The sequence below is a fragment of the Theobroma cacao genome, chromosome 4 (assembly GCF_053813885.1).
Source record: "Theobroma cacao isolate CCN51 chromosome 4, ASM5381388v1, whole genome shotgun sequence".
NCBI classification, from domain to species: domain Eukaryota; kingdom Viridiplantae; phylum Streptophyta; class Magnoliopsida; order Malvales; family Malvaceae; genus Theobroma; species Theobroma cacao.
In genome coordinates, this window is record NC_142642.1 from 33,634,097 (window position 1) to 33,656,253 (window position 22,157).

General features: G+C 34.3%; 3 protein-coding genes and 1 long non-coding RNA gene across 5 annotated transcripts; 3 read left to right on the forward strand and 1 right to left on the reverse strand.

Annotated features, from left to right (window-relative positions):
- Positions 1-7,374: 7,374 nt before the first annotated feature.
- LOC148763329 (uncharacterized) lies at positions 7,375-8,488 on the forward strand. The gene is made up of 2 exons (XR_016025932.1): positions 7,375-7,989; positions 8,197-8,488. It is a non-coding gene; the product is annotated as an uncharacterized LOC148763329 (long non-coding RNA).
- Positions 8,489-11,674: 3,186 nt separating this feature from the next.
- STO (B-box zinc finger family protein) lies at positions 11,675-15,026 on the forward strand. Of its 2 annotated transcripts, none has more exons than XM_007033855.3 (3): positions 11,675-11,995; positions 13,476-13,775; positions 14,612-15,026. In XM_007033855.3, exons 1-3 carry the CDS (start codon positions 11,813-11,815, stop codon positions 14,846-14,848), a joined length of 720 nt encoding a protein of 239 aa, XP_007033917.2. In that variant the 5' UTR covers positions 11,675-11,812; the 3' UTR covers positions 14,849-15,026. The 2 variants fall into 2 exon arrangements, with proteins under 2 accessions (XP_007033917.2, XP_007033916.2); XM_007033854.3 differs by having other exon boundaries at positions 14,615-15,026.
- Positions 15,027-15,721: 695 nt separating this feature from the next.
- Positions 15,722-17,252, forward strand: LOC108661778 (Leucine-rich repeat (LRR) family protein). The gene is given in 1 exon segment (XM_018119713.2): positions 15,722-17,252. A coding segment is annotated over 1 exon segment (1,245 nt). The 5' UTR covers positions 15,722-15,860; the 3' UTR covers positions 17,106-17,252.
- A 24-nt stretch (positions 17,253-17,276) lies between these two features.
- On the reverse strand, positions 17,277-21,833 carry LOC18602466 (Integral membrane HRF1 family protein). The gene is made up of 5 exons (XM_007033857.3): positions 21,581-21,833; positions 19,906-20,078; positions 18,899-18,997; positions 18,669-18,820; positions 17,277-17,909 (listed from the first exon to the last, which is right to left on the reverse strand). The coding sequence occupies exons 2-5, from the start codon at positions 20,074-20,076 to the stop codon at positions 17,522-17,524; spliced, it is 810 nt and encodes a 269-aa protein (XP_007033919.1). The 5' UTR covers positions 20,077-20,078; positions 21,581-21,833; the 3' UTR covers positions 17,277-17,521.
- Positions 21,834-22,157: the final 324 nt, after the last annotated feature.

The following is a 22,157-nucleotide window of genomic DNA, read 5'->3' on the forward strand; positions in this document are numbered from 1 at the left end:
TTAAATCATTTAATCATAAATTTATACATTAAAATCCACAATCTCCAATTATTTACTGATATCAATATCAATACCTATTTACAACTTATTGAACAAAGAGCTACAACTCGACCTCTAACAGCAGAGCGACTCCGGATAAAATGCTATAAGATGCCTTTACCTATCTGCGGTGGATCGTACGTACTGATGATTACACGTTAGGCAAATCCTTGTCTGCAAAAAGAAAAATAAAAGAGGTGTGAGTCTCATAGACTCAGTGATCATCATCGACCCTGTGAGCAGGCGAGTAAGGGAAACAAACATAAAGGTGGAATGTTTATAAACCCGAGTAAGCATAAAAAATACATTCCATAAAACCAAGAGATTTGTTTTTATACCTTGCAATTCTTAAAAATAATAATTTCCAAGTAAACATATATGAAAACAGTTGTATTTAAGACACTAAAAAATCTTTCAACCTCAATATCCAATCAACAGTAAATCCAATGGCAAGTGTAAAATGAAATGTCTCAAATATAAAAATGAGAAATAATCGATCACCGATGAATATGTAAATTTCACTTGCCATTAAATAAATAAAAATTTTCAAGTATTAATGCCATGCATAGTAAAATAAAATCCACAAGGGAACATCATCCTCGGGGAAGTTTAATATAGCCCTTAGGCTTACTCTCTCAGACATAATCACCTACTTGTGGGAACTGCCCACGCCACCATATGAATCGGGGTTTTAGGTCCCCCTTTACCTACTCGTGGGAACTACCCACATCACCAAATATAAATCGAGGCTTCAGGTCCCTTTTTGCCTACTCGTGAGAACTACCCGCGTCACCAAATATAAATCGGGGTTTCAGGTTCTCATTTGCCTACTCGTGGGAACTACCCATGTCACCAAATATAAATCGGGGCTTCAAGTCCCCCTTTGCCAACTTATGGGAACTACCCATGTCACAAAATATAAATCGAGGCTTCAGGTCCCCCTTTACAATCAAATATAAAAAATTATTGCAATTTCAAACATTTGCAAAATATAATAGTTTGTAAACAATATAATCATAAATCAGGGTTATACATAATTTATTTCAAAGCATGACATATTTACCAAATCGACATGCTAAGTGAAATAAATAATTTATCATCAACTTCTATGAAACAAACAAGGCCATTGGCCTAAACATCACACAAACTTGCAAGATATTATTTTGAAGTGAAAACCAGTCAAAGGTTTGTTTCTCTGTATTTAAAATAATGTAGATATATATATTGATATATTTTAAAGAAAAGCGAATATAAATCTTGGTCACAAGCACAAACAACTTAAGGCTTTCTATCAACTCATGCTGTCCACAATTTCGCCAACTATCAATTGTAACATATATAATATTTCATAGGGAAATAAATTTTAAAATCTAGCACCCACTCACCTTACAATAGCGAGATGCTACATTGCTATTTCTTCTTACCAATCGCTCATCGTTTCTTTCGACCTGCCACTACAATGCACCACTTTTACTTACTTCTCCTGAATAGTGAAACCCATTATTATTATTATTATTATTATTATTATTATTATTATTATTATTATTATTATTATATTTTTTTATTATTTTTTTTCTTCCTCTCATTTCTTCCCTTACCGTCGACCTTCCTTCCAGTTGACATTCCTTTTATACTTTTCTTTCTTCCTTCCCTCTCTCTTTTTCTTCTTTTTTTTCTTCTCCCTCTTCCTTCTTCTCCGGCACCGCTGCTTTCCCTTTCTCTTCCTTTTTCTTTCTTCTTCTCTTTCTATCTTTTTCTCTAGCACGTCGCTGCTCTCCCTCTCTTTTCCTTTTTCTTTCTTCTTCTCTTTCTTTCTTCTTTTCCAGCACGCTGCTCTCCCTTTTTCTCTTTTCTTCTCCTTTCTTCTTTTATTTCTCTTGGTCAGCCCCACCTTTTTCTTCTTTTTCTTTTCCATTATTTCTTGTCTCTTTAGGCCGACCCCCACCTTCATTTCATTTCTTTACTTTCTTTTCTTCTTCAATGGTCGAGCCCCCCCTTATAGGGTGTTACAGATTTCATGTTAAATTATTGTGAATAATAAGGGTGAAAAATGTGAAATTAGATTAAAGGTTCATTGATTAAGGTGCTGCCCATATATGTGTACAATTGAATATAAACACAAAAGTAGACATAATGAAAAAAGTAGATTATTGTGAGGGATTCTTGAAAATAAAGAGAACTGAGAATATGGTATATAGAACAGCACATATGAGCTGAATTGTGGTGACGTTCACTAAGTATATTAAGTTTAATTTGCTACTAAGAAGTGTATGAGTAAGGAAGGATTGCCGTGGTGGTGTACCGAAAGAGGTAACGGGTGATTGACAAGTGAAATTAGCTAGAGACGCACCCAAATCGATGGCGACATAGCATCCCGCCATTGTGAGGTGAGTAAAGGGTGTCTATTTCAAAAGTTTCATAAACTATATAATGATATACGTATAATAAACGTTGCTGGTTTTCTTTAAATGTAATTGTGAATAGTATGAGTTGTTGGCTTCGATAGGTGATTTCTAAATGGATTTGGAATCTAATTGCACTGTTATTGTGAAAAGCATGAGTTGGTAGAATACTAGGCACTTGTGAATGCCATGTTTTTGGAAACGTTTAGTATATATATAAGTTATATTTTTAAAGGGTTTTAGAAATCGAGAAACAAGCTCTTTACAGTTTATGTCAAAACGAGCCTTACTTGTTTTTGTGATGTGCATTCATGAACAAGCTTTGTATTCACCATGCTTGGATTTAATATTTCAACCTCATGCAAAGGTTTTACATCATGAATTCTTACAAACGGATTTATACTATTACCATGATTGGTATTTTGGAAATAGACTTAAAATAAGTTTTTGTAAACCCAATTTGGTTATAAATGGTTTTGTCAAACTGGGAGATTCGAGAGTAGGTCGAATGTCACATAGGGATAGCGTGACTCTTGTGCACAAGTGAGCTCTAGCTAGAGAACCTTTGGGTCACCGACTGGCTGTTAGACGTGGCTAGGCCATGGTCTATGATATTTATATATGGAAAGGCCATGGGTTGATATATGTGGCTAAACCACAAGTTGATATACGTGGTTGCAACCGCATGATTTGTCCGATGTTGGCCAACATCGTTAAGACTGCCATGGCTATGGGAATCCGGTGGAGTGGGCCATCTCGGATGTTAATACGTGGAAACGGGTCCACGGGTTGATTATTATGATTACCTACTTGATAGTGATATCTTTTTAGGTTTTCAAACATAAATTCATTCGTATTGTGAAAAATACAGGTTTTTTCCCAACTCTTTTATTTATACGATGATTTTGTGTTTAATACCTCGAGGATTAGATCATTTATAAGCTTGTGTAGAAGCATTGATAATGCTTAATTTTACAAGAGCGTGTGTGTTTATGTTGGTTCAATTTTAAGTAAAGAACATTAAATGATTTCGACTGTAGAAATCCTTTACTTGCACTGGTTTTAATACATTACTTAAAATGGTTATTTTACATCACAATTCTTGGGTTTATATGTAGGGCACAATTGTTCCATTTGAGTTTAAATTGTTTATATATATATATATATATATATATATATATATATATATATTCATATATTTTTAATATTCAAATTTTTTGTCCCTAGCTTGTTTCCCATCTACGCCCTGCTCACGAAACCGATGATTACTAAATCTGTGAGACTCACCCCTTTATCTTCCCTCTTTTACGGATAAGTGATTAGCTCGTGTGTATTGTCTCAGCACATGTTAACTTGTTGCGATGTAAGTAATGGCATCTCTTAGACTTCCACTCTGAGTCGCTCCGTTGCATAAATGTTATGTTGTTTAGAATGGTCCGAAGTATAAAAATTATTAGTTTATCAAAATTGTATCACTGAGAAACTTTGAGGTCGTGTAATGGATTCTAAGTGTTATGTTTGAATGTATCTTGAAGCTTGTTAGAATTGGATATGGTTATCTAATTGTCGAATTTTAATTAAAGCTTCTTATTCGGTTTAAGTAAACGATTGTATTTTATATAATTCAGTAGACTTTTAATAGTCACCACAGGGTGAAACGTTATAAGGAAATCCTAGTCTTTTAATATACGTATTCAAATGTTCGATTTAGTTAACAAGAATTTCAATTAAGTCTTGTTTGGGATTTTGGCGGGTTCTTCTGCAAGTCTCGGATGCCAGTAACGATTGGGAAAAAGGTCGTTACATGTCATGTTGAAAAATTTAGTTGTTACATGCTATGATGAAAAAGTTATTACACACCACACCATAATTTGAACCGTTTTGACTTGACAAAAAAGATTTTCTAATAGAAAAGAGTTGACAGTCCATGTCATGCGCGTGTCCTTTAGATGTCAAACACTTCTTACCTTAGCCCTTAATTATAAGAAATTGAAAACGTGTAATCCTTAATTATTATAATTAAAATATTTAGCCCTTAATTAAAAGAATGTCTAAACATTTAACGAAGCTATTGATAATGCTTTTTATATTTAACGAAGCTATTATAATTTATTAGTTAGATTAAGCATTGATAATGCTTGATTTTACGGGAGCGTGTGTGCTAATGTTGGTTCAATTTTAAGTAAAGGACATTAAATGATTTCGATTGTAGGAATCCTTTACTTGCACTGGTTTTAATATATTATTTGAAATGGTTATTTTGCATCACAATTCTTGGGTTTATATGTGGGGCACAAATGTTCCATTTGAGTTTAAATTGTTTATATATATATATATATATATATATATATATATATATTTATATTCATATTTTTGAATATTTAAATTTTCTGTCCCTAACTTGTTTTCCATTTACGCCCTGCTCACGAAGCCGATAATCACTGAGTCTGTGAGACTCACCCCCCTTATCTTCCTTTTTTTATGGATAAGTGATCAACTTGTGTGTATTATCTCAACACATGTTGACTTGTTGCGACGTAAGTAATGGCATCTCTTAGACTTCCACTCTAAATCGCTCCACTGCATAAAGGTCATGTTGTGTAGAACGGTCAGAATTATAAAAATTATTAGTTTATCGGAATTGTATCGTTGAGAAACTTTGAGGTCATGCAATGGATTCTAAGTGTGATGTTTGAATGTATCTTGAAGCTTGTTAGAATTGGATATGGTTACTTAATTGTCGAATTTTAATTAAAGCTTCTTATTCGATTTAAGTAAACGATCGTATTTTATATAATTTGGTAGACTTTTAATAGTCACCATAGGGCGAAACGTTATAAGGAAATCCTAGTCTTTTAATATACGTATTAAAATGTTTGATTTAGTTAACAAGAATTTCAACTAAGGCTTGTTCAGGATTTTGACGGGTTCTTTCGTAAGTCTCGGACGTCGGTAACGATAAGAAAGAGGGTCGTTACACGTCACATTGAAAAATTTAGTTGTTACATGCCATTATGAAAAAGTTGTTACACACCACGTCATAATTTGAACCGTTTTGACTTGACAAAAAAGATTTTCTAATAAAAAAGAGTTGACAGTCCATGTCATGTGCATGTCCTCTAGATGTCAGACACTTCTTACCTTAACCTTTAATTGTAAGGAACTTAAAACGTGTAATCCTTAATTATTATAATTAAAATATTTAGCCCTTAATTAAAAGAATATTTAAACATTTAACCTTTTTAATACAAAAGAAAACATTACGACTTGAATAGAAGGTTTTTACCTCAATTCTATAGGTTAAAATTTAAACATATTAATTCATGTTGTAATGTTATTTTCTTTCAATTGGCACTCAATGTTGATTCTTTGCTTTATCTAGCTCCAGTAATTAATTATTTTGTTTAGATTACACTCATTTTTTATGTTGAATTTGTTCATGATCAGTTTGTCTATTTGATTTATTTCATTATTGTCTTATATGAGATGCAATATTTAACACGTGTTGTAATTTATATTTCGAAACTAGTAATTTTTTTAATATATATAAACAATAAAATAATTGAACAAATAAATACTAACATGTATATTCATCACTTCAATCATGATTCTCGCTAATGCTAGTATTAATTAAGTGGTTCCTTTATTTTCCAGATGATTGAAGGCTTTACAAGTACTCAATCTAGTAATGCTTACCATCGAGGTCAAGATTCAAGAGCTCAAATTATAATGTATCACAAAAAAATTAATTTATAAGCATTATTTGTTTTAAAAAAATTACTAATTAAATCCTTAATTATTTATCAAATGAAGCTGAATTTTATTTTTGATTCCAAATTAAAAAACTTAACCAACATTTTTTCATAACATTACATGAACAAGTAAAAATTACAATCAATCGAACAAAAACCTTAATATATATCACAGATGATTACATCCTGTATACAAAATTAATGAACAAATTAAATAAATAAGTATATAACTATAGACAAAATGCAATATGAAATGAGATCAACGATCTAAACATGAGACTGCTTGTTGCAATTTAGACAAGATGCAAAAGGGTTTGGCAAAGAATAAATACAGGTGTAAGTGTGAGTGTACAAGTGTTTACTTGCTTTCCCAATATAGCCAAAAGAATAAAATACTAAAAAAAGGACTCTTGATACCGTTTCACTGTTGTGCCTAAATTACTTTTGTACCCTTGTCTCGTTGCTTGATTTGCCGGGTTAAGAGGGGAAACTGAAAAGAAAGGATGGAATTTGTCCCTGAACGGTTCTTTTTTTGTGTGTGTCTATTTATGTAACTATTTTATTCAATTTTTTAATGGATAAGATTCGTTTTTTTTTTTTTTTGAGTTCCTGATTTGGTGTCTGCCTCGTTCTCGTCCTGATTCACGTGGCCCATTTTGTTGGTTTCTGTCTTTATGAAGTCAAGAATAAAAGACATGCCATGTCAGAGAATATTGTTGTTCAATTAAAAAAGAATGGCTTCTACCTAAACAGAGTTTTAAGTGTACATTAAAAAGATTCATACACTACCAATAAAAAGACAAAAAAAAATTAGGAGATAAATAAAATACTCATCTCTTCTTGTCATGTAGTTCATTTTATTTTAATCGTTATTTCTATTATTATTATTATTTGGTATAATATTTAAAGAAGTTTATGAATTATTTAAAAAAATTTAAATATTTTTTTATTTTTATTATATTTAATTAAGTTCTTGTTTTGAGTCAAATATATCGACTGATAATTTACTAATTATTTTATGATCATGTGCATTGAGATAAAAGTGAAAAATATTACGTAATCATCTTAATATGTCATGTCACCATCTAATATAATGTGACAGAAGAGATTTAAATCTGTCATAAGAGCTAAGCATCATGGAAACTTTCATCTTGTTCTCAAATTCTATATGGGCGCACAACCACTCCCTTGTTATTGAGAGTGACTCACGAAATGCCATCAGGTGGATTAATGACCCTTCCAAAACACCTTGGAGGTTGAGGAAATGGATGTTGCACATAGAAGTCTTAAAGAAAAGAGTAACAAATTGGAAGATTAGACACACGCTGAGGGAAGGGAATCGGCATCTTACTTAGGAATGAAAAGGGAGAGGTCCTTATCAAATTTTCCAAAGCTATAGGCAGAGGAGATTCAAATCTGGCAGAATATCTAGGCATTAGGGAAGATTTCATCTTGTTCTCAAATTCCGAATGGGCGCACAATCACTCCTTTGTTATCGAGAGTGACTCATGAAATGCCATCAGGTGGATTAATGACCTTTTCAAAATACCTTGGAGGTTGAGGAAATGGATGTCGCACATAGAAGTCTTAAAGAAAAGAGTGATAGATTGGAAGATTAGATACACGCTGAGGGAAGGGAATCGGGAAGCTGATCTCTTGGCTAAGGAGGGAGTGGGCAGAGAAATTGACTTGATTGAATTTCATATCCCGATGTAAGCTTCTTGGGCTTTAAAGAGGTAGCCTTCCTCGTTTCTCTTTTTTCTCCATTACTTTATCTGGTGAGACCATTTGACAAGGTGAGAACTCCCTTTTTTTTATGTTGATGACACTCCTATCTTTTTTCAAAAGGCCATCTGCATAGTTATGCTTGGATTTCCTGTGCATTTTTTTCTACTGTGGGATGGATTGAATTGCTGTCTTTGTGCTTTTTGGAGATGTTTTTCTGGATTCTCAAATGACGGGAAGGTTAGGACTCTAATCCGGTCTTGGTGGTTCTTTTCTAGGCAAGGATTTTTTGAAAGTTTTATTTCCAGAAAGTCATGTTGCTTTGGATTGACTGGAGGAAGCTTTTGCTCACCGTTTTGTGCGACTTGATCTGCGCTTGGAGTCTTTCTTATGCTTTTTGTTCTGAATGCTGGATGGAAGGACCCATTTTTGCTGACTCTTTTTGTAAGTCTATGAGGAACCTTTGAGTCCAGATGTGAGATTTAATTTTAAACAAGAGTTTTGGGGAACCATACCCCTACAGGAGATGGGCATGCTAACCAATACTCCTTTTGTTTTGCTTTGGCTGTACGCTGTGCCTCTTGTACAGGGGAAATCATTTTCCCATCCTTTTAATGAAATCTCCTTGCTTTTCAAAAAAACCATCTAATATAATGTTATTATCACATGGTATAAAATGACATGTGCTGTTTTCATTAATGAAACCTTTAGTGATAAAAAAAAAGCTTTATAATTAAAATATAAAAAGAAATTGTAAAAAATTTATAATTAATTGAAAATAAAAATAACCAAAATATAAAAATGATATCCAATTTTTATTATTTAAAAGATAAGATTTATATTTGATACAAGAACTAATCTCTACGCATTGTCAAATCATTATAAACTGTCATCTCATTATAAAAGTAAAAATTAAAACTTTTAAAGGCTTAAAAATAAATATTGATTACATAAAACCTAAGTTTATTTCTCACTCAACTCTCCATCATCCATTTGGTCTCCTCTTTTTCTTCTTTCAAACCCGATCTTATAATGGTTTAGGGTTGTGTTGTTCGAGTGAATGCAAATCTTATATATTTTGAAAACTTAATTTTCCTATTTAACAACATTTTTGTAATAGTCGTCTTTCGAGGATGATGCTTCCATCTCCATGGTTGGCTTAATTTTTTTCCAGCAGAGATAACATTAAACTTGAAACAAATGGAGATCTGTCTAATTAAATTTTTTTAGAGATTATATACGGTTGGTTAGTATATTAAATATAAACTCTAAAAGATAATATTTACTTTTGTATTTTAATTTTTTTATGCCTTTGAAAAGGAAAAGACAATTAAGAAGAGAGGAAAGAGCAAATAGCCATCACTGCACATGTTAAAAGAGGGAGCATGGTTTGAAAGGTGAAGACCCTGAAAGCAAAATTTGGCAAGAAATACAACTCTTAAGAAGCATACAAGGAAAACTTGATCACGTCTTGCTCTTGCCTAATTTTAGGAAAGTCACGTCATCTCCCAATCAAACCTTTATCCAACACATCATACACGTTTTATAAATTAGTATTATTTTTTAACCAGCTACGAACAGCCCTTTTTTTGTGTTTAATCATATTCTCAAATCCTAAATCAATTTCGTAAGTCAAAATTTATTAATTATAAAAAATCTAAACCAATTTTAAAATTTTCATAAATGATAAATTCATTTTGATAATGAACTAATATCTAAATAAAAAGTATTAAAAACAACTCATTAATCATCCAACAGTTGAATTCTTGGACCTGCACATTGCCACATATATGATATTCATTTTCATTTCTCTATTGTCAAATGTTTAAAACGATTCTTGCATTATGAATGATTTATGTCAGTTTGCTAATAGTGACATATAACCATTAAATTTAACAAAGAAAGAATGGGTCACATGTTCATAGGAGAGTGTTTTGGGCCTTGTAGTGTTTAGCCCAATATGCTATTTTTTTTTTCCTTTCTCTTTCGAGTATGATCTGTCCCTCAAGCTTGTTCCTCTCTTACCCTTTTCTGTCTCGCTCCCCCTTAAATTTCATGTATTGTGTGAGCATGAGAACCTCTTGAAAGTAAAATTATAACCATGTGCAGTGCCACATCATCATCATGAAAGTAAAAATTAAAAGTTGTAAGACATATGACTTAGTTTATATCTTAAAGGTCAACTTAGAGCTTTTGTCTTTGTGTTTGTCACCAAATGGGAATGGGGAGGCTTTAGTATACACACTCAAGCTATTTACACTTTATAGGAAATATTTGTAAAAGAATTTTGGGGCAAAGTTACAAATAGGAATATGTTGTGGGTCAGGGTGGCAAATTCTGGTACACTCTTTCAGATCATTGTGTCACGTACAATCTTTAAATCCCTGATCAAGAGCTTTACGATGATCTTTTTCTAACGTAGTTGTCCCACTCCCATGCAATACTTCTCTTCGTTTTTCTCTCTTACCCTTCCCCATGTCTGACAATCGAGCTATAACTTATCTCATCAAAGGTTTAAAGCTGGATAATCTTCTAACCATTGCTACCGCACCATTGATCCTTTAAAAACAGGGAGCTGAAGAGAATCTAAACAAGAGTCTTGTAGTAATAAGTTTATTTTCAATAATAATAAATGTAAGATATAATCTCACATTGAAAGAGAAAAAAATAATTCTTTAAATAAAAAAGAGAACAAATCTTTAGTAGTTGGAGTAAGTCGGGTCAAAGTTCAAATTGGACTATGGTTAGGTTTTTGAAGTCTTGGTCGGTTTTGAAAATAAACAACAATATCTCTTTTTTTTTCTTAATATTTTTTAGAATTTCTTCTCTACAATTTCTTTGATAGTTTTAAATAAATGATCTCATTAATAAAAAAACCCAATCAATTTAAACTTTATTATATTTTCAAAATTTTTGTCCATAATCTTTTTACACATTATCACGGTGAGCATCAATAAATCCTTAAAAATAATGGTGTTGATACACACGAAAACCATTCCATTATTCTTTATTAAGTGCTAGATATATATATATCAATTTTATAAAAAAAAAAAATCATGCCGACCCGCAAAATCTGGGATTTGACCTAGGGAGTCGCAGGTCAAAGCAACTAATTGGATGTTTAAAGGGGATTGGTCACTTTGAAGCTCTCGTCTTTCCCATTTCTGTCTCTCTCCAAACAGAGCGTTAGATTTTACATCATGATCATCATCTAAGGTTGAGAATCACCTAATCGTACCCATCAATTTGAACAGGTAATAGCAAAGGAATCCACAGAATCATACCTCCTTAAAAGAAAAAGCCAAAATCAATAGTGACCACAAACCGTGTTTTGGTTGGTAGCACGCACCAGAACCACACAATGCATGGGGACTGACCCCACCAGTTGCATTGTTGTAAGCACTCAATGTCTTGATTTTGATAAACAAAATCTCATCTCCCTTATCTCCAACTCCTTCCCTCTCTCTTGGATTCTGCACCAATCGCTTCTCCCTTCTTGCATCCTCCACAGGTTCTAGCTTACTTAACTTGTGTTTACTACCTCACCTACATTTTCCTCCACTGTTTCTCTGACTCTCATTATCTCCTTTTGTCTAGATTTTTCCAGATTTTTTTCTCTCTTGCCCCATTATTGTACTCCTCTACTCACAAAAACCTTGTTTTCTCTTTGAAAGTTCAGGTGTTTTCTCTGGAAATAAAAAAAAAAAAAGAAAACTTTTTTAGACCCAGATCTTGTTTACTTCTTGGCTTCACTTTTTCATTATTTTCATAAGGTTTCAGACTAAGGGTATCTCCTGAATTTCTGAAACAAAGGGATATATATTGGTTAAAAGTTGAAACTACTAGTGAAAAATATTGAAAGGGGGTTGAATAGAGTTCCCAGATCAAATAAAGATGAAAATCCAGTGTGATGTTTGTGAAAGAGCTCCAGCAACAGTGATCTGTTGTGCAGACGAGGCTGCACTTTGTGCAAAATGCGATGTTGAAGTTCATGCAGCTAACAAGCTTGCAAGCAAGCACCAAAGGCTCCTCCTTCAGTGCCTTTCAAACAAGGTTCCTCCTTGTGACATATGCCAGGTACCCTTGATTTACTTTTCTCCTAAAAAACTTCAGCCTTTTGCTGTTAGTTTTTAATTTTACAGGTCTCAGTCGTTTTTCATGGTTTCTGTAATTTAATTTTATTTACCTATGTAATCTGTCTATTGGTTTTGGTTGTTTAACCTATTAAAAATGTATGCAACCAGAAAATACGAATGGAAGAGTGGGATCTGAATTTTTGGACTTAGTTAGGGTTCAGAAACAAGACCTGGTACATAGATCTGAATGGCTCATTGTTAAGATCATTTTTCAGAAACTGATGAAGCAATAGAGTTATGCTTGTGCAAGAGTGGAAATTATTACTGAAAATTAAAAATAAAGCCAATAACGTTGAGAAAAATGGTGGATAAGGTTTGTAATATGTGCTTAAATGAATGATTTGTTCTAACTTCCATATGTATTATTCGTGCCTGTTCATGTTATTAACCTAGAAGCCTCTAATACAACTTGAAATACAACTGATGGTTCTTCCTCGGATCCCTCAAATCTTTGATGAATGAGTGATTATTCAAAAGCACTGATTTCCATTTGAGTCTTCTGTTGTGGTCTTAAAAAATCTGGACATCCTTTTCTTCCCCCTCCCTTAATTAAATTTGGCAATAAAATGTTTCATGTGAGAATAATAGATTAAAAAAAGAAAATTATGGAAATGGCTTGTAGCTTCAGATCAGCAGTTGTGTACAACTGCTCCCTGCTTGGAATTTTCAATTGTTTCCCAATTGATCTGTTCTGATGACATGTTAAAATCGAAAATTTTCTCACAAATCGGCTCATACCATAAATCTTATAATCACTAGTATATTAGCTTGATGACATGTTAAAATCTGGAATGTTCTAATAAATCAGCTTGCGCTGCGAAGCCTCTGTGAAGCGTATGGTCATGAGTGTATTAGTTTTGTCAGCTATATTGGTTGTTGGCATGCAAGAAAGAGGACTGAGAGAAGTTCAATGGCACCTTCGTGAGAGGGAAGACATATCAAACAAGAAACATATGTTCCCTTTCTTAGTTATTAAACAGAATATGAAATTTGACAAATAATTTAAAGCATATGCAAAGTGTTTGCAACCCTTCTGATTGATTGAAAGGCTATTAGCAAGTTTCTAGAGTTCGTCTGGCCGCTGAGCCCTAGGATGATATGAATATGGTCCCAAGCTTCAACATTTTCTCATTGAGATTTAATTTAACCACGTCGCTTGGTAGTGTAATGCTTTTACCAATTTAAATTGTGGAATCATCCTGCATTACATCTGCTCACTCCTCACGTTATAGTTACGCTATCTCCATGCTTTTAGACTTCAGTGAGAGAGAGAGTAAAAGCAACATTCATACTAATTTTAGCACTAACTCTTTAAACTCAGGCTCCTATCATTGTTCAAATGTTGTTACTTATCATGATTGCTTAAAGTTTCTGAATGATCAAAAGCCCTGATCCTCTTCTCACTCTTACATGGTGCACAGGAAAAAGCAGCTTTCATTTTTTGTGTTGAAGATAGAGCCCTTTTTTGCCAGGATTGTGATGAACCTATCCATTCAGCTGGTAGCCTTTCTGCAAATCATCAAAGGTTCCTAGCCACAGGAATCCGTGTTGCCTTAAGTTCTAGTTGCAATAAGAACACTGAAAAGAGTGGGTTGGAGCCGCCCAACAAGAGTGCACCTCAGACTTCAATGAAAATGCCTGCACAGCAACAGTCAAACTTCACATCTTCATGGGCTGTTGATGACCTGCTACAATTTTCAGATATTGAATCTCCTGAAAAGGTAAGAAAGATATAATGATTAAAGGCATTTATTTATTATTTTTGCTTATGCATGATTGGTTTAGCAAACTATAATATTTCCGAAACATGACGTTGTCTGTAGAAGTCAGGAACTTCTTGTATACTATCCAAATACTGCATTAATTAGCTCACATTGGTAGAACATCGAGTTGTATATGAATATCAATGGAGTGTTTTAGATGTAATATGGCTGGGGAATGTGGACAGCATGATTAAATATGAAAACTAGGGGCTTACAACAAGGTCCTTATGTTCCTCAAAGGGGGAAAACCCTAATAAACACATTCCTGTGTTAATTGCTTTCAAGTTATTTGAAAATGTATCTATGAATTTTTTTTGTGGCCAGATATATTAGAGATATAATAACTTAGAAGACGCGTGTAGGAAAATATCATTAATTAAATTACACATAACTTTGTGAAGAATAAATATAGCATGAATTTAAAATTTACCAAAAGATAGTATGATTTTAGTTGCTTTATTTAAATAAAAGAAAGGTCCATTTTTGTATGTAACCAAGTTAACTTAAAGTTAATATATTTTAATAAAAGAAAGCTCCATTTTTGTATGTAACCAAGTTAACTTAAAGTTAATAAGTTCAATAACAGTTCTTTCTGAATGAGACCTTTTTTTTATATACTTGAACCATTGTAACATTTTGGGCATTCTTCCAACTTAAATAACGTGAAATGTGTTGTGGTTATATTCCCTATCTGGAAGGACCAATTGATGCAGAAACAACCGACTGATCAGCTGTATTTAAGCTGTTACTTTAAAATATTTTCATCTTCTTCTAAGTTTTCCCGTCGTTTTTAGCAGAAAGAGCAACTTGAGCTTGGAGAGCTTGAATGGCTAGCAGACATCGGTCTTTTTGGTGAGCAATTGCCTCAGGAGGCTTTAGCAGCAGCTGAAGTTCCTCAACTTCCAATACCACAGTCAGCAAATTTCAACTCATGCAGACCCACCAGATATTCCATGCCCCTTAAGAAGCCTAGAATTGAAATCCCAGAAGATGATGATGATGAGTTCTTCACAGTCCCTGATCTAGGCTGAGCATGGGTGTAATTAGACTTATTTGTCGATAGGTTGATCAACTACGTGTTTATACTTTCATATTTAAGTATACTTAAGCGCCTACACTCACATTGCATTAGTTTTGAGCTGGTAGAATGATCATGAGAATACTCAAATATATATTTTCTTCAATGGATGTTTGAATTGCTTGTTCCAAGATGGTGAATACATCACCCCATGCTTTAGGACATCCTATTCACTGTATCCAGTACAACTCCTTTCATGTTGTGCTGCCAATGAATCGCATCTCGTATCTAGGATCTGTCTCGGATAACATCCCGGTTTCTGTCCTGATATTTGTTATGAAAGCTGATATTTAAGAACAGATCAAACAAACTCTTGGTCGGTGATTGTTGATGTTTGTATTTAGGCCTGACAAGATTTGGATAACTGCAAAAGCTGTAGGCAGAAAATAACTTTCCAAGTGCTCTGAAGTTCTGATGGATGGGAGAAGGTAATTACAAAACAACATTATCAGTGTGGTTATGCCTTCTATTTCATTATAATTGGAGTGAGAAAGGGATGGAAACTCAAATAACAAACAGGGTTCCAGTGGGAGTAACCCCTCTTGCAACAGTGAAGATATATTTAGAATACCATTGGCAGAACAAATTAGATATTGTGGTGAGAAAGGTTAACTCTGGGTTCAAGAATGTTTAGTCTTCTTCCAGGTTCCCCTCTGACCAAGTAAAGAACGTCTAGGGGTAAGAAATGCAATGCACCTATTGAATGGTCATTTCCCATCATTCCTTTTGGCCGTTTAAAATTTAGATTCTAATTCTAATAGAAAGTAGGTTGAAATGGTAACATTGGACTGTCTGCCTACTTAAAACCTGTTCACCAGCTTTCGACCTGACTTTTAAGAGTCCTTAGTTTGGCATGGTCATGAAAATTACTTTTTAAAAGTACCATCTCCATGTACAGATCCTGATGATATAACTATTTATACGTTATTCCCAGCTGCAAAGGTGACCCCGGTTCCTCAAACCAAATGGCCACAGACACACATCCCAGGGTCTCCTCCTCTTCATGTTCCATGATCTTTGCTATAGTTCTAATTTGTAGTCTTACACTTGTTCATTGATTAACCTTACAAACAGAAATCGAAGTTCTTAGCGCCCTGAAACGTTCCATTGATCCCAACACGATTCCCCCATCATCTTACCTCAGTCCTTGGGATTTCTTAGCGGATCCATGTGGAAGTACAGGGGCAAAATTTCTGGGAATTTTATGTACTATTCCTTTGGACAATTCAACAAGCCGAATAATATCAGTGGATCTTGATGGCGCAGGATATGATGGTTTTCTAACACCCTTAATAGGAAACCTAACTGAGCTCACCTCCCTTGACCTCAGCAGAAGCCGATTTAGAGGGCCATTACCTGATACCATATTCAATCTCAAGAAGCTAACACGAATTTCTGTTGCAGGGAATTTTTTCACTGGCAGCTTCCCTGCATGGGTCTATCAACTCAGGGAGATTGAAACAATAGACCTCTCGAGAAACCTCCTATCGGGTCAAATCCCTGACAGACTTTCTGCACTACGAAGATCGGCCGTGTTAAGGCTGTCGAACAATGGATTCTCGCGGAGAATTCCTAACATTAATGGACTATGGCAGCTCCAGACATTAGAGCTTGACTCCAATATGTTCTTTGGAAACTTGCCAATGCTTCCTAAAAGGTTTAGAACTTTGACTTCGTGCCACAGCCTACTTTCAGGGCCTATAACATCACTAGGGACGCTTGAGCAGCTAAGATCGGTGGACGTGAGTTGTAACAGGTTTTCGGGTTCCATTAGCAAGGGAGTTCTTGCGTTGCCTCCGTTGAATCACATCAATGTTTCCTTCAACCAACTCACAGTAACGGAGGTGGACAACACTTATGAGATTGGGTCCCCACTTCAAGTACTTGACGCACAAGAGAACCATCTGCAAGGTCACTTGCCCCTTAATATGGTCACCTAAGAGAGCTTAGCAGTAATTAATCTAGCCCACAATCGATTCCCCAGTGGGATCCCCATGGAATATGGGGATAGATTAGGAAACCCGTGGAGAGCCTTGTTTTTAGATCATAACCTCCTGTCAGGTCGTCTTCCACTACAGTTCGATAGTGGCGCAGCGAGGATCAGAGGCAGTCTTGCAAACAACTGCCTCAGGTACCCAGTAAACATCCCACTTTGCTGCCGGGGGCAGAGACCAGCTTCAGGATGCGTTGGTGAGAATGATGGGAATTAGTGAAAGAGAAGTCAAGACGACAAAAAAAGCAGTGAACATATTCTAGCCATTGAGACTTAAGTCCATTCATTTCCCTTATGTGGGTATCCACCTCAAAGGACTAGAAAAACTAGCTCAACCTTGAGAAACGAATGTAAACAGTGAAGTTCTTCCTAAACAATTTCCCAGTGATTTGTAAAACTCTCTAATTCTAGATCTTTTATAGTTTCTTTACACTCAAGAACCGTAATGATTCCAAAAAACAGAAAATCTATTGTTGACTTTTACAGCACATGGAGATTGATTTCAACAAATATGATAAACAAAAAATTTAACCAAATAGGAGATTCTCTATGGTAAAATTGCCTAAAAACACTGTTAAGCTGATATAAACACAATCCTTTCCTGTTGCAACTTATGACAATGTTGCTGCAGTTTCAGAAAAGCCAATTAACACTAATGTTACCAAGCCATGTGAAAAGTGGAAACTGAGCCAGGGCGATAAAGAGCAAAAGGTAGTGGTGCCTGCTGGAATCATAACTTCTAACCTCTGCAAAGAGTACCCTCTTCATTGTCTTTACCAAGAAGACTCCCATGCATAAGCATGTCCATGGCATCAAAAAGTAGTATGAGTATCTCCATATGATCCTTCCCAAAACAGGTAAACACATTCCTGTAAACGTATACCCAGCATATGCCATAATGTCAAGTAACGGTGCCTCACCACTACCCAATGAAAGTAATGTTACTTTCAGCAGCATGACTTGCAGAAACCAGCCAAGCAATCCCTTAACAAAGAGCCAGTTAAGTGCTTCAGGGCTAAACCTGGAGGAAAAGAAGAGAATATAAACCATTCAGGTTAAGAAAAAAAAGGAACACATGATAAATAGTCTTGCCAAGTAATATATATGCAGAAAACTAAAAGTCACAAAAGTCAAGTTCGCTGCATTATGAATCACAATGCTACATCTAGAGTGGTCACCACCAGAAATTAGTCTACACAACTAGAAGCCAGATCTTAGGGTAAATAGAATCAGCATCGAGGGCTAAGTTTCTCATAGGAGACACAAGATGTACCATTCCAAGTTCCAAAAATAAGTTAAAATACAGAAAACTTTTGAGTAACCAATCATAAGGTACAAGAATAACAATTACTATTTCTTTCCCTCAGAATGTAGACACTATATAGAAAAAGACTCATTCTGTCTGTCGTGCCTCAACGCAAAACTCGTTGACTTGCTTTCATCTCACAGGGTTGTTCAATTATCAAATAAAAAACATTAGATGCCACACAAATTGGTTTAGCTATTGGCTTCTTCATTAAGATCCCAAGAGAACACACAGGGTAAGCCTATATAGCGAGCAGAGGATTGGGGCATAGAGGAAAACACAGAAGTCAGCCCCCTAAGAGTTGCCAAGTTACTGTTAGCAACCAGTGTTTGGAAATAACCTAATCAAAACTACAACAAAGCACGAAGACCTCTGTCCAGCATAAGGTTTCAAACCACTAGAATGTACATTGCAAAATTTTCTAAATAGAAGGTAGGAATCGAAGCTGTTAGATTGAGGAAAAAATTCACTTACTTTCCTTGAAGGCCCAGGGACAATCCAGCAAGAACAACATAGGTACCAAATGCCATAAATGGGATGTACAAGTCTGGTGCATTTATGTCATAAATTGGGGGTTTATAGGACAGCCTGCCACCTACTGGCTCAGTTATTCTTGTCCAATGACCCTGAAGGAATAGGTAGAATCTGAGAAGGTGACTTAAACAATAGAATGGAAGATTACACAAATAAGAGCATATGCTTACCCTGTGCAGAAATGGCAGTAAAACAACCTTCAATTTGTTTCTCACATACTGATCATTCACTTGAAAGTAGTACTGGGGATCAGAGAAGTATCTACTTATCTGCTCATTCCAAGATGGAAAAAAAAAAAAAAAAAGAAGAAGAAGAAGAAATGTATGAGGCAAGAAAAAAATTCATAAATTTGAAGCATTTATGACATGCATCCCTTTTTTTTATCTTAATAACTATTTAAACCGAAGGCATATTATTACCTTTGTAATAGGAATATATTTCAACTTCCTCTACCAACATTTCTAACTCATTATTACACAAATAACCCATGCTTATAATGCCAAACATTTACATGGCATATACAATTGTTCCCCACAGTTCTCAAGGTCACTCCTCAGATAGCATAATGCACAACAGTTAGGGCTGTGCCAAAATAAATAAAAGGGAAAAGAAACTGAAAAACTGAACTGAGCCATGATGTTAGTTTGGTATGGTTTTTTATTTTTCTCAGTTCAGGTAATGGTAACAACCATTGGTTCATTTTGGTTTTGGGTTGCACTACTAAAAATCCAAAATAATCTAATCCTAACCAAATTGATATTCCTTTTAGTTACTTTAAATTCTTGCAAAAATTTAATAGTTATTTTCTTAAAGTTCAAGTAAGTAGACCCAAAAAATATTACAAAATTAAGAATCCTTTTTAATAAAAAAAACCAAGTAATCAAATTGAACCACAAAATTTTGGTTAGAAATTTAAGAAATTTGCTTTGGTTTCAATATTCTAATTTAGAAGTACACATGTCAATTTGACTGACAACTTTTCCAAAAACTAAATTGAAACAAATCGAATACACCCCTAAGAACAGTCTCAGAAATCCACAAATGCACTGTTGTGGGATAGCAATATTCAAATACATAATAGTATGATGCAACAAGGAGTGAAAGAATACAGTATTTAAGCATATATGATAGCAAAAAGTAAGCTTCTTTAGACAACTGTGCCAGGCATGCTACTTACATTGCTTTGCACATACTCAGAACTTGATCCCAAAATTTTCTCTCCATATGCACCCAGACCTCCTCGGATAAGACCAGAACCAGCACCATAAAATGCATTACCAAATGGATTTGGCTGAGGATTTGTTGGCGGTCTTGGTACCCCAGGTTGGGCTCCCACGTTATTATACATTTCTGAAATCAAAAGGTGTAATAAAATGGTGAGAAAACTTTTCTTCAAAAAAAAAAAAAAACTCATATAAATGGTGCAAGAATAGGAAGTCACAAACTTCAAATTTTAAGAGAACACCATCTATACCCTACCAGGTAAAAACAGAAGCTAGAGTTGAATACTTCTGTCTGATAATATGATGATGTAACTATAAAAAATATATATATGAATCTGTACAGATCATTAGCAATGCTTAATGACCACTGCTATTGTTAAATATCCAAACACATTCTCAAAATGATAAAAGCTACAGTAGTGTAAATGAATTACTCTAAAGTAATTCATAAACAAAGGAGAATTACTCTAAAGTATTTAGTTTTTTTACAAATTTTGCGACCATTCCTGTTTGTTGGTCAATCTCATCTCCTCAAATTTGCATTCAAGCACAAAAGATTCAATACTAATACACTACATGACTTATTATGCAGATTATAAGCAGCTTTAACCTATGCAATATATTCAAATTAAGAGAAATATCAAATTTCTGAAATCAACAAAGCTCTTCCTATTTCACAAACCATGCAAAGCTTTAAGATCCAAAAACACAGGTTGAGGTCAATAATCTATATCTATCTTTAACTCTCCCAATAAACTGTAAGAACCAAGAAAAGAAACAGATCAAGCGATCTGGATAACCTCCCATCTCTCTCTCTCCTTCATAATCATTCCAGTTCAGACTGCACCTTCGTCAGTTCAGCCCCTTAAACAAACCAAGAGTTCATAGCATTTATCAGCTTACAATAAATCATCTTTTTCATGTCACCCAAGAAGCCCTCACTTAGATGCTCTCTTACCCACAGTTGAAGAACTCAATTTTCACGTAATTCCTTCCAATTGACAAATACAATAATCTCTAAAATTCCTTAGTCCTCTCCCACCTCACCTCAGTCAACATCATTCCAAAAAACACCTAGCAGTATAAGGGCTCTCAGTTTCAAATACCCCCTTATTCAACAACTTATTTTACCTAGCAGATAGATTGTGTATGACCCTGAATAGAATTTCAACTTCTACTCATGCCACATGGCCTCGTTGTCTCAATCACTTAAAACCCTTTTATTTGCATCAAGTTAGCCCTAAGCTCCTAAGTGATAGCAACAGGAAGGCAATAGGAACTTAAACTTCACAACAGCAAATGATGATAACATATAATCTTTACACCCAAATTGAACCCAAACAACTGAAAATCAACTCAATTATAGATGTTCAGTTATATATCTACTTTCCACATGCAAAAATCAAATTCTGAAAATGAACAATTCTGAATCAACGATCAAAGCATTTCAAGTTTCAACTACAAAGTAAAATAATAAGAATAAGAATGAGAACAAATAAGAAGAATTTCAGCTACCAATTCATTTTAATTTATAAGCAAAACTTAAATTAGATCACGCAAAATAGACATGCACATAAAATTATCTTATCATATTAATAATAAAGAGATATGGATCTGAAAAGGAAGGACCTTTCGACTAAGGAGAAAGCGGTGAATCCGAAGAGGGTTCCGGCGAACGAGATCAGAGTTCCGACGATTCCGGTGAGGGTTTCCACGTGGAAGGGGCAGGGCCGCAGTGGAAAACTCAGGAAGGGAAGTAACGGTGAGAGAAAGAGAGACAGAATGAATGAGAAAAAAAAAGGGGGAAAATCGTATGAGGCACGCGTCAACCACCTGCAGCCACCTTGGATGCTTTGCGTCATTGGACCAATCAACCCGAAGCTTTCCTCTTTTTAATAATTTGGCCATTAAATAATAAATAAAAGTTGAAATGATTTTTGTATTAACGTAAAATTTTCTTTAAACATAACTTTTTTTTACAAAATTCAACATTTTAAAAAATAATACACCAATAAATTTTGAATTAGTACAAATTAATTATAAATAAAATTTAACATCATATTTATATAAAATTAATTTAAAATTTTGATAATTAAAATACATAAAAAAAAAAAGAATTTAATTTTCATTTCAATTATAATTTAGAATTAATTTACTGTTTAAATTGCAAAATAAATACTTTTACCTTTTCATGTCAATTAACTTT